This window comes from Pygoscelis adeliae, unplaced genomic scaffold (genome assembly GCF_000699105.1).
Source record: "Pygoscelis adeliae isolate BGI_AS28 unplaced genomic scaffold, ASM69910v1 Scaffold25, whole genome shotgun sequence".
NCBI lineage: Eukaryota > Metazoa > Chordata > Aves > Sphenisciformes > Spheniscidae > Pygoscelis > Pygoscelis adeliae.
Window position 1 is genome coordinate 4775240 of NW_008824808.1, and position 11591 is coordinate 4786830.

At 42.6% G+C, this 11591-nt stretch overlaps 1 protein-coding gene across 1 annotated transcript in view; it reads right to left on the minus strand.

Moving 5' to 3' along the window:
* Window positions 1-11591, minus strand: part of NR1D2 (nuclear receptor subfamily 1, group D, member 2) — a 21176-nt gene that overhangs the window by 6904 nt on the left and 2681 nt on the right. Inside the window, exons 3-6 of the mRNA XM_009324189.1 lie at window positions 10631-10775; window positions 8449-9065; window positions 4820-5005; window positions 697-907 (exon numbers count right to left, since the gene is read on the minus strand). Coding sequence (XP_009322464.1) covers window positions 697-907; window positions 4820-5005; window positions 8449-9065; window positions 10631-10775 — 1159 coding nt within the window. The remainder of the gene's footprint in view (window positions 1-696; window positions 908-4819; window positions 5006-8448; window positions 9066-10630; window positions 10776-11591) is intronic.

The following is an 11591-nucleotide window of genomic DNA, read 5'->3' on the forward strand; positions in this document are numbered from 1 at the left end:
CTACCTACCTCCTTAGCCAGCAAGCAGAGATTCTACATCTTGTATTCCAGGCATTATATGCAGAGCTAATGTGCCTAATTTGAGGCTTTAGATAATAGTACAGAAGTAGGTGCTTAATCCTTCTTTGCAGCTGGGCCGGGGTGTTCGGAATATGCAGGGACTGAAATAAGATATGAGGCCGGTGAAGATGTTAGTGGGTTGGCAGCCCTTTAGCGGTAAGAAGTCACGATGCAGATGAATAGGGTTTTCTTGCTGACATAGGCAGAGATCAAACTCTTGCATTTAGACTTAATTATGATATGCAGTAGACTTCAATGACAACACTTGGAAGTAAAAATACCACCTTATCCCAAGACTTAGGCTGTGCAAGTCAGGAGTAATTTCACTGATGTTGTCCTGTGAAACTTAGATGAGTCAGACAAATAGTTTCTAAACGGCCATCAGGCAGCTATGAGATGTATTTTTGCATTCTATAGAAAGTAGTAGGAAAATATAAGCCCATTGTCACATTTTTCCAAAAGGCAGTATTAGAAAGAGCAGGTATGTAAAAGAGTAAATTACAGGCTGCTAGTAGCTTAAAACCTACTACATTGCACTTAGACGTGAAATAACAGGGTATACATTTTACAGGAATCTTTTAATAGAGAGCCATATTCAAAATTTGGCAAAGGTGCCAAGTTAACTTTCTCTCCTTACCAGCAGATACCAGGACAACCGCTGTAAACAAACTCATTTCCTCATCACTAAGTTGCAGGGCATTTAGTTTCTCACTAAATTCAAACATTGAGTTGAGCAGATCACCAGCTCCCATTGAATGCAAGTCATCCACACTGTACTTCTTTCCACTCAGGAAGGTGACGGTACGTTCCTTTGCATCAAACAAAGATGCAAACCGTACCATTAAAACCTGGTGAAAGAAAGAGAACAACAAAAAATGATAAATATAGGCGGATTTCTAGAAAAGCCAAAGAAAAAAATTAAACCTTTTAACATCATTCAAACTGTCTCATTAACTGCTGTACAAGCATTCTATACAGAAACTGTCAGCATGCTATTGAGCTGTAAAAAACAGTGCAAGCTCTGGCCCAGCAGTCTGAGAGAAACAAACAAGTGAAAAAACTAGCAAGTGGATGCAGGGGAGGGGCTATGGCACATGAGGGGGAGGAAAACTAAAATTCAAGCCTCAGACAGCCTGAGCCACAAAGACAATGCCATTCATAAATATGCCAGTAGGACAACTCGCTTAAGCCACCGAACAGCCAAAGGCATACAGAGCATTAAAAGGAATGTTTTCTTGGCCACACTTATGAGGAACAAAATGAAGGTATTGAACCAGATTCTTGCTTGGCGTAAACTGGATCAGCTTCATTGAAACAATGCTGATTTACACCACCTGATGATCTGGCCCACTAGGCATTCTTTGGGAAAGTACCATGCCACATCGCTGTACCCACAGGAATGTTAATGAGCTCTGGTAGAAAGGAGCCACATGTACGGCCTTCAAAAGGCTAGGGAAGCAGGGCTTGAAACGGCACCTGGTCTGTAGCTGCAGCTGGGAATACCCCTTTGGTATAAGCACCTGGGCTGGAGCAGTTGACATGTGCTGAACTTACCCCTCTGGGCTGAAATTTCTCTTGTGGTTTCTCAGTCGTACTGTGAAATGTTTCCCTCTGGAATGGCTTGTAAAGTTTCATTTGCTCATGTTCAACAACTTTATTTACATTTTCAAGGTTTAAGTTGCACAGAACAGCCTTCTTATTTGGAGAAAATGAACCAACTGACATTGGTTAAAACTTCAGACTTGCTGTAATCTCTTGGTGTGACAGTTGTCTCTTCTCACTTACCCTACATAACTGCATTAATTTAAATGTTTACTACAGATGAGAGGAGAACCAGGTTTTCAGCAAAGACTAGTGCCTTTGACAAGCTTAAAAAAGGAGGGTTCAAAAAAAAAGAAAACGTTTGAGAATCCAAACACCATTCGTGCACATTACATGACCTGCTCCTAAATTTTAACAGCCAAATGACATGCAGCAATCTTGATGGACACACAAGCACTATGTGTTATTCACCTTTGTCAGCTAAGCTATATGTCCTTTGACGACATTAACTACAGAGTGCAAGAAACCTAGGCAGAAACCTAGATGCAGAAGCCCTCAGAATACAACAAAAGGAGACGAAGGGCAGACAGACAAAGCTGAACTTGTGCGTTAGCAGGGACCCACCAGGTACTCAACAACCTTTCAGTTCAAAATGGTATTCCCCTTACAGAAACGGGCTTTAGAAACATGAACTTTAAATAATGGGCAACCAGTATGAACGCTGGTATTCAAAACTGAAGCCCATGAAGCTGTGTTGACTTAATACTAAGGCAAAGACCTCGCCTATAGATTTCAGTGTCACCATTCTAACCCAAGAAGAACAGTTTAGACTATGGTACAGCACGATTGATTCATCCTGTTTCACTTCAAGCCAGACTCCTATTTGCACATGCTGAGGATATACCTGATCAACCTTATCACCTCACCATAGCAATGTAAGCTCACAAAAACTTTCACGCAGGCAAGTGCTTGCTCACTTCCCCACCACCTGCAGCCGAATTACCAAGTTTGTGAGTCTGTGGAGAAACTGAGTTACTACCCCAATGGATCCAAGCGGCTTGTTAGCTCTACCATCAACTACATTTGGAGTGGGGGCTTGCGGAGGTAGGGGAAGACCCGTTCAAATCCAGTTGAGTTCCTTATTTTAGGCTCACTGCTGTTTCTGAGCTGGCTCCCATACAAAACCATGCAAACCCCACCATGATATACTGAGCTCTCCAGTACACCCAGTTCTAAGAGGGCTTTTTAGCTTACATGTGTGTGAATATATATATAGCTATGCTGCTTCTGCACCAACATTGTCTCCATGTGTCTTCTTACCCCCAAACGAACAAGTACTCCTTGAATACAAGCTGCTGGTAAGCACAGTGCCAAGACAGCCACACACTTATGCCCAAGGGAGCCAAAACAGGCTCAGAGGCAGTATTTTTACTCAGGTTCTTCTATTAACATGCAGATGTTAGGATATCCTAGTTTAGTTACCCAGAAGACAGAAATGACCTTGTATGCATCAGGCTTTCAAGATGCTTTTGCCTCTGTTGCAATGGTTTCATTAATCCTGTTTTGGTTTTGTTTTGTCTTTTCTTCCCACTGCTCTGCAGCATTATTTTGTGGTTTGTTTTTTTTTTTTTTCTGTTGCTAAGATGCCACATAGGCCTTTAACTACAGGTACCAGCTCACTAACAGAAATCACTAATGTTTCTTATAAACAAGTGAATAGGGGTAAGCATGCAGCCATACATTATTATTAGTAATTCCCCTGGATATAGAAATATTCTTATCAGCAGTGCTTGTAACTGGCAAAAAGGCATACGAATGAGACTTGAGAAAAGCTTGAGGTGAAGAAAGGCCAAGACAAAACATTTTACTTGCAAAACATGAAGGTTTGGCTTTACGTTATAGGAACAGTTCAAGCCTGATTTTCTACCCTCCTTGAGGGCACTGGACAGTATACCACTTTGCAGAGGAAGGAACCAACATTTTTGTGTAATGCGAACAGCAACGTAAGAGGCTGTAGCTGAAGAAGTGAAAATACAGCCCTTAGCTACAGGAGTTGTAGATGAATATTAAAAGGTCAAGAATAACAGCAAAAAATACATGACAGCAAAATGGAAGAAACAAAGAAACTGACACGCTCCAGGCACCAAGTCTTCCAGTATAACTTGTACCATCCAACCCAACAATTATCCATTTTAGAACCGGGCTGTATAAATGCAGATAAAAGACCCAACACATTACATGAGAAATGTCTTCAGTTCAGGTAAATATGAAATCCAGCATCCCTCTTTGAAAGGATACATCAAGTAAACAAGAGCAAAAGCATCACCAACCCTGCCCTCCCCAGAAAAGCACAGTAACATTGAATACTTGGGACTTGAGCTCCCCTGGCCCTCTATGTTTAAGCTTCACATTTGAATATTTATAAAATGCCCATGGTCTCCAACTGACACAAGAGCCTGGAAGAGCAACCAAAACCCTAAGTAAAGGTCCTCTGGTGAAGGTCACTAATTATAAAACAGCACCGAGCTCTCTGGTATCATTCCCAGTTTAACACCACTAATTCACATATATGTCATGCTCGCAAATGGGTGAAATTAACCACGAGGACTGGTGGAATTACTAGAGTAAGTCAGGCTGCAGCTGGTACACGGTATCTACAGAGCTACAGCAGTACAGCTAGTTATCAGTGTTACTGCTTTGGAGACGGAGGCTTTAGCAACCCCCAGTTGCCAGCAAAGGCTAGTGGTGACTGGTCAGGATGGATGCTCTGGCTTTGGCAGGTAGCACAGTGGCAGAAGGAAGGACATACAGAACGAAAAACACATTCCTCTACAAAACTGGTAAGTCAATAGACAGCTTTCTAAACTATCCCCCTTCCAGATGCTGTCTGCTTCTCTCCAGGCTAAGCAAAGGTAGCTATCAAAGTAACCACTGCTATACAAAATCAAGAAACTCCTCATTAGTCATTTATTAATGCCCAGGGAAGAGGAGAGGGTAAAAGGGCTCAGCACTTTTGAGCTGCTTGGAAGAGGGACAGCTCACCAAGATTTGACCAAACAGAAGCACTGGACACCGTCAGCTTAAGGAAAGCTCAGAGCTAGCATCCATGAACAAGCTGGTTTTGCCTGATATAACCCACTTCTATTAATTTTTGTTCTTAAGGGGGTCAGACTGATGCACAGCTTGTCAGGTCCGCACTATACACATGGTGGTCTCACCTCAAAGGTCCCAGCCTTCAGAAGATTAACCTGGTCGTGTTGGGAGAGGTCTCGGAAACCTGGGATGCGCTTAGCAAACTCCACCACTTCCTTCACCGCAGGGGTAAAACTCAGGGAAAACTCTTCCCAGACTTCATGGCCAGACTTGTTTGGGTCCACGTGAGGAGTCTTACTCATTGGGCAGACCTGATGTTTACAAAACATATGCAGAAAACAACTCTTAAAGATATAATTCCAAATACTGAGAAATACCTGAAAGAAGCAGGTTTATTATTCAAGTAAACTTTGCAATAATGACACATAGAGAAAAAATATCAGTATTCCTCAGTCAATTCCCAAAGCAACTGGATTTCACCCCCTTCCTTTAAAAAAAACAAACAACAAAAAACCCCATGGCGGCCCATTAGCAGTCCATTTCTAAATTTGCTGACCTTGGAAACACCAACATTATTTATAGAGAAAGACTTGAGAGAACTCAGGTTATGCTATTCTTCCCTCATGTCATTCATGCCTGACATCTGCATTTCTCTTACTTGTATTATAACTGTAATCTCACAATTAATCACGATTTCACAATCAATCGATTGTAATCTCACAGTCACTACTACATTCATTCTCATATATCTTTCTTGTTTTGCAGGCAACTAAAGTGATTCAGTCAAGGTGACAAAGGTGTCAACACCAGAGCAAGGAACCCAGCCTTGGCTGAGTCACAGGTTTACACCCTTATTACCGGGACAACCTTCCTCTCCTACGTGTTTGCTTTTATATGTATCACTGAAGGAGGACCAAGGAACTGGTATTCCAATTTTGCTCAGTCACAAGACAACAAAATGCTCTTTTTTTTTATACAAAGATACAGCGATTTTTTGTAGGAAAGTCTGAATCCATTGTAATGAGATCAGACATATCAGTCAAGGCTGACTGCCAATAAATTCCCTCTGTAAAACCCAACCAGGCGCTCTGAGATACTTTCAGTTCTGCTTTCTAAAATTTACAACTTTTAATGAAGTTTAAACTTTTTGATATTCATTTCGCCTGTCATCATGAAGGATGAGAATTCCTTTAAAAGTATTCCTCACAAGTACACTAAACAGTATGTAATCCTACATAATGTCAGCAAAGCAAATAGAAAACAGTTAAACAGATTAGTAATTCCTCAGAGATACGATGCTTTTGCAGGGCATCTTGAATCTGATAGTTGCCTAGCAATCCTTTGCATGGAAGGTCCCAAGATCCATTACAAGAATATTTTCAACAGGTATATACGCGTGTGTGTGCGTATGTGTTTGGCAATAGCTAGGGAAAACAAGATGGAGATAGATAGATATACATTTCTGGTTTGTTTTTTTTTTTTCCCCCCCAAATATCAGTTACTAGCTGGGCAGTCAATATGCAGAAAGCTCTCCCCAAAAGACAAGGAACAGAATTGCAGATTTCTTGGTTCAGCTGTGAATCACAACATTACTGTGCCTAAGGACAACGCCCAAAACCAAATGATTACTTGTGCGGTAGAGGAGGACCTTTTCCATAAACTGAAAATCATAAAATATTTTGGCAAAAGGAAAGGTCCAAGCACACAACCAGAAGCACAGCAGACACTAACCACTGCCCTGTCCGTGATACTGCAACAGTTCACACAGCTGTTGTTAAAAACACAGTACTCTCTGAAAATAAGGGATGTCTGGTTCAGCACCCCACTCTGAATCAGACACAAAAAGCACTTCAGTTTCTCATCGTACCATGGTTTGCCCTAGCTCCCAGGCACTCGGTCCTGAGGGGAAACTGCCACTTTCCGCCCCTGTGTATTACATCTAAACTCTCTTGAGACACCTCTACCCAGGAGTCCTTCCTATGGGAGGAGTTGTCAGCTTGTGCAGTCACTAGCTCTCTTTAGAGGAACCTCTTCAGGAACGACCTGTTCTGCTTTTCTGGTTGTAGGGATATTGAGTAAAAAAACCAAATCCCTGAACATCTGTGTGCATACTGGTTCACAGCCTAATTACACTCCCTTACAGCTACTGACTCATTTTGGTTGGATCCTGCTCTCATTGAGTTCTCTGGCAAAACCCTCATTCGTGTCAGGGACGTGGGGGGGCCCGCAGTGCTCTGTTGGATTTGGGTTTGTTTCCTTATTGTCGGCTGCGTTAAACCTCCCTGCAGCTGCTACGCACAGGTCAAACTGACTGGTTGGGCCTCTGCAGGCAGCGTCACTCCCTGCCTGCCCATACTGACAGGTTTAACCTCTGCTTCTCAGGAGTGCCAAGAATGCCGTTGTAGTGACTCCACATACTTTCCCTGCAAGGAAGAAAGGTTGGAAATTATTACTATGTGCCATGGTGTAGTGCCCGGAGTCTGCAATTAAGGTCAGAGCCTGCTAGGGATGGCATGGTCCACATATGCAGTAGCCAAAGAAGGAAAAAAACCCAAATAAACAAAAAAAAGACAAAAAAGGAAATCCACCATCAAAACAAACAGCCTCACTGCGTGGAGACTTTCAGGGGCCTTCAAGTACCTCTGAAGACTCTTTACAAACTAGGAGGAAGAAAAACACCAGCTGCTCGAGTACTTCAGAAAGGTCAGGGGCTCGCACTTCTCAACAGGAGCGCAGGATGAGAACGAGGATGTTATGTTCTCTCATCCCAGGCAGTTCCAGCGATAGAGAGAAGGACAATCTATTTTAAGGGGCTTACAGAACCGGTTGCCTGAATGGCAGAGAAACAGCTGGTGCAAGGCAAACAGGAGGGACCTGTTAAGGAAAGGGAAAAAAAAAAAGAGAAACCAAACCCAAAACCCATATGCAAGAAAATAGGAAGCATCCTTGTTAAGAATTCAGTGAGAAAATGCTCTAGCAAAGTCATCTAAGGTACCCACAAGTGTGTTCAGAGCCTCACTTGTGTAAGTACTACAGAAAAGACCCTGAACTTCTCTCAAGCGGTTTAGCCGTGCATCTTCCTCCTGCCTCTGTTCAGATTTGAAGGTGTTCTAGAGGAGAAGGATGCATAGCCTGTGAGTCCCACCAAGCCTCTATTTTACATTGCCTATAACAGAATAAGCCTATCCCCATTAAAACAGAACAAAAAAACCACCAAACAAACAAACAAAAAAACCCCAGCCTACCTGGCAAGAGAGATTTTAGAACACACTAGCGAGGTGTGCAGACTGGCTTAAAATCCTAGCCCTGAGGTTTCACCCCAGACATTTGTACTGAATACCTTTAAGGAAAATACAGCATATCTGAGCATGTAGATTATTTTAAAGTGAAGTCTTCCAAGAGGATTGAGTGAAGAAGGGAATTTATAAACTCCTAACATCCATTTTCATTTTTAAGTCAAGCCAGTTAAAAAACCCATGAGTTTTCTTCAACCAATGCTCTTTGACGTTAGTCTACTTTCAGGCAGCTAAAAAACTGAGCCAAGAAACCCCATCACTTGTATGACTTCAAATCCTCCACACAACTCGAGCCATTATTCTCCATCACAATTTGCGCTATCAAACTTGTGTCACGATTTTAAGTTTCAGCAGTTGTGCCAATTGTGTGCAGTTTCACTGACTACAGAGGCACAGCTGGATCACACCCATCACTAAGCCTTTCACTAAGTCAAATCAAACAATTGATATCAATATACCAGATGCATTCTTCCTCCAGTGCTGCAAGAGTAAGTGGTATTCTTGTTTGGAGAAAAGCCGTCTTCTGGGATCCTATCACACAGTCGCTGAGTATAACCACTGGTGAAGTTCATACAGTGGCCGTTTGTGAAACACATGGCATGTCCACTTGGATAATGCATTGCGCTTCTCCCTTTGTACTGTCCACCAAGGTGCTGCTCACTTTCAGGGTACTGAGGGCCACCGAGCCCACTAACACAGTGCTCGCTGCTCAAGATGTACTGCTCAGTGTTCTTTGACACTCTCTCCCCACTCTGGGACTGCATCATCTCTGCTGGGTTTTGAGACTGTTCTTGGTTGTACATGAAAGTGTCTTTGTGGGCCCTAGTGACCATGCCGATTACTTCTTCCTTAGCCATGTCAGCGCTAGGAGGGGGAGAAGGGCTTTTGATGGTTTCCCGCTCTTGTTTGGGCTTGGAGGAAAGGTCTTCTTGAGGTGCTTGATCTTGATGTTCTGTTAATGCTTCATTGGGTAAGTGACTGCTGAACTGACTGTTCATCATGGTTTTCATGGCACTCTGCATTTCAATCAGCATCCTCTGTTTTTCACGTTTGGGAATACGGCCAAATCGAACAGCTACCAAGGTAGAGAAATGAAAAGTGGTAGGAAGGAGAGAAAAAAAAAAAAAAGTCAATCCTGAAAGTGTTAGCCCACACACAGAACACACACCCCAACCAAAAATCTTGCCTTTCAAGGGAAGACTTTAACTGCTCTCACCAATACTACAGCAGGGGTATTACCACTGAAGTCAAGAAGCTTCCCGGGCATAGGATACGCGTGAGATATGAAATGTATGCTGTTGTTTCCATACAAAGAGAAGGCAGCTCTAAAGCACACAATCTCTAAAGCCTTTTCCCCTTTTGCTACGAACCTGGCTATGGACTATGTTAATTGTCAGGCTTTAAGATGGGATCAATTAAATCAGTACAACTTTGTGAGCTGACAATTAGCTGAATGTAAAAACAGTTCATATCACGTTTGAATAGAAATCCTACAAGACAGCTCCTCACGGACCAATTATATAACTTGCCAAAACAGTTAGGAGAATCAATGCTGAATAAAGCTTACCTTGGCAAATTTTCCTGATAACTTTGCCTTGACAAGGACATTTTCTGCTGGCAAGGGGATAGGCATCATTGTGGCTGCAGCACTTTTGACCCTGTCCTAGGGAACCTACAACTGCCTCTACCACCCTGTCCAACCACAGCCTTACAAGGGCTTATAACCAGTTTCGACTGATGTAATTATGTTCATGCAGTAATCCATCATTAATGTAACTAAATCTCTTTCATTAAAGCAGGTGCAACCTTATGTGCAAACAAGTGCCTAGGGCATGAAATAACTCCTATGCACGACAAGAACTCGGAACAATTATTTAAAATAAGTTTTAACACTCCACCCACTAAATTATTAACAGCCCAAGAGTCCTAGTTCTTGTGAAATAAACACCCAGAGAAAATTAAAAAGTGAAACAGAAGGAAGAGTTCTGGTTTGTGACAGTAAGTTGTAGCCGACTAATGAAATACACTTTCAGCATTACATTTTAAAAAAAGTCACAAGGAGTGGATAGCCAGAAAGGTGGTCAGAGACACAGCTCAATGTTACCCTTTCCCGCTTGCCTTCCCCCTCCCTCCAAGAAAAGGAGGAGAGGAAAAAAAAAAAAAAAAGGGAGCAGTTATATGCTCTTCCCATGCACCCAAACCTAACTCTTTAGGCTCTATAATGATTACTCTAAGGCTATCAGCTTGGGCAGAATTCCCTTTCATTGAAAAGGCAACAGTAACAAAACAACAACAAAAAGAGAGTCTTGTTCAGATTCAGGTAGGACACAGCTATAAATATGAACTCATTAAAACAAAACTGAGACTCTTGTTACAGCCGTCCCCCTAACAGACCACTGCAGCACATCCCACTGCATTAGCCTCCAGAGACGGGAGGACAGCTCTGCAGCCAGTATTACGTTACCAGTTCAGGAGAGTCACGGAGCAAGAAGGCAAGCTGATCTAAATGCTCTCGGACAGGGAACCTGTCCCTGACAATAGGGCTGGCTGCGTTTTCTGCCATTAAGACCCTTAGCAATTGGTTCTGAGTTGGGCAGCAGATTCCCTCTCAGAGGATGCCTGCTCATTAGAGGAACGTACCATCTCTTGACATCCCAACAGACAGGCATTTTTTGAAACGACACTGCTGGCACCTGTTCCTATTCATTCTCATTATAGAGCAGTTGTTATTCTTCAAGCACTTCTTATACTGGATGTTTTGCTGAATGCTTCTTCTGAAAAAACCCTGTAAAAAAACAAACAAAAAACCCCCACAACTATTATTACAGCACATGTCAAATCCTCCTGCCAAGATTCACCTCTCCGCAAGCGCAGAAAACCTCACTGCGTCTCATCAGCTGCTTCAGAGCCATCAACCCCAAGTGATTTTAAAGAACTTGCTACTCCTCATGACTGACTTCCCCTTCATGTGTGATCTGTGTACAATGCAAACTAGTTATGATTTCTAATTACAGAAGATGCTGAGTTGTTCCCTGCATAGTCAACACCTAAGAGCAAAATATCTCCAGTATTACCTCTATCACTGTACTGACAGTTTATAAGATATGCCCTCAATCTCCTATGACATCAAATGCAAAGATGAAAGTCAAAACCAGATCTTTTGACTTCAGTCTCCGTAGTTTGGCAACAAAACCATCCTGTTGCACCTTATGACCTTCAAAGGTGGTTCTTTCACATAACCCATAAGTTGATAAACTCCTTCACAGAACATAACATTTGCAGAGTTACAGTATCAGAAAATACAGATCTACTGATGCGTGAACGTGCAAGCACCCAGTTCTGGCTTTCCCTGTGGTAAAGAATTGCTTTTCCAAAGCTGTTTTGTTCTGTGTCCCAGCCCAGGTGACAACTCACACCCACTACCTCTTAATGCAATTAACATTCACGTGTCTTGCATGACATGGTTCTTACCACCTCTGTCTCCAGTTCTTATTCTCTGCCGTGCACTCCAGGTCAGGCAGGATTGGACAAGGGGTGAGAACGGAAAGCACTGCAGAGTTTGGAAAATGCTATGTACTGCTAAGTGGTTTGCCTTTCCCTA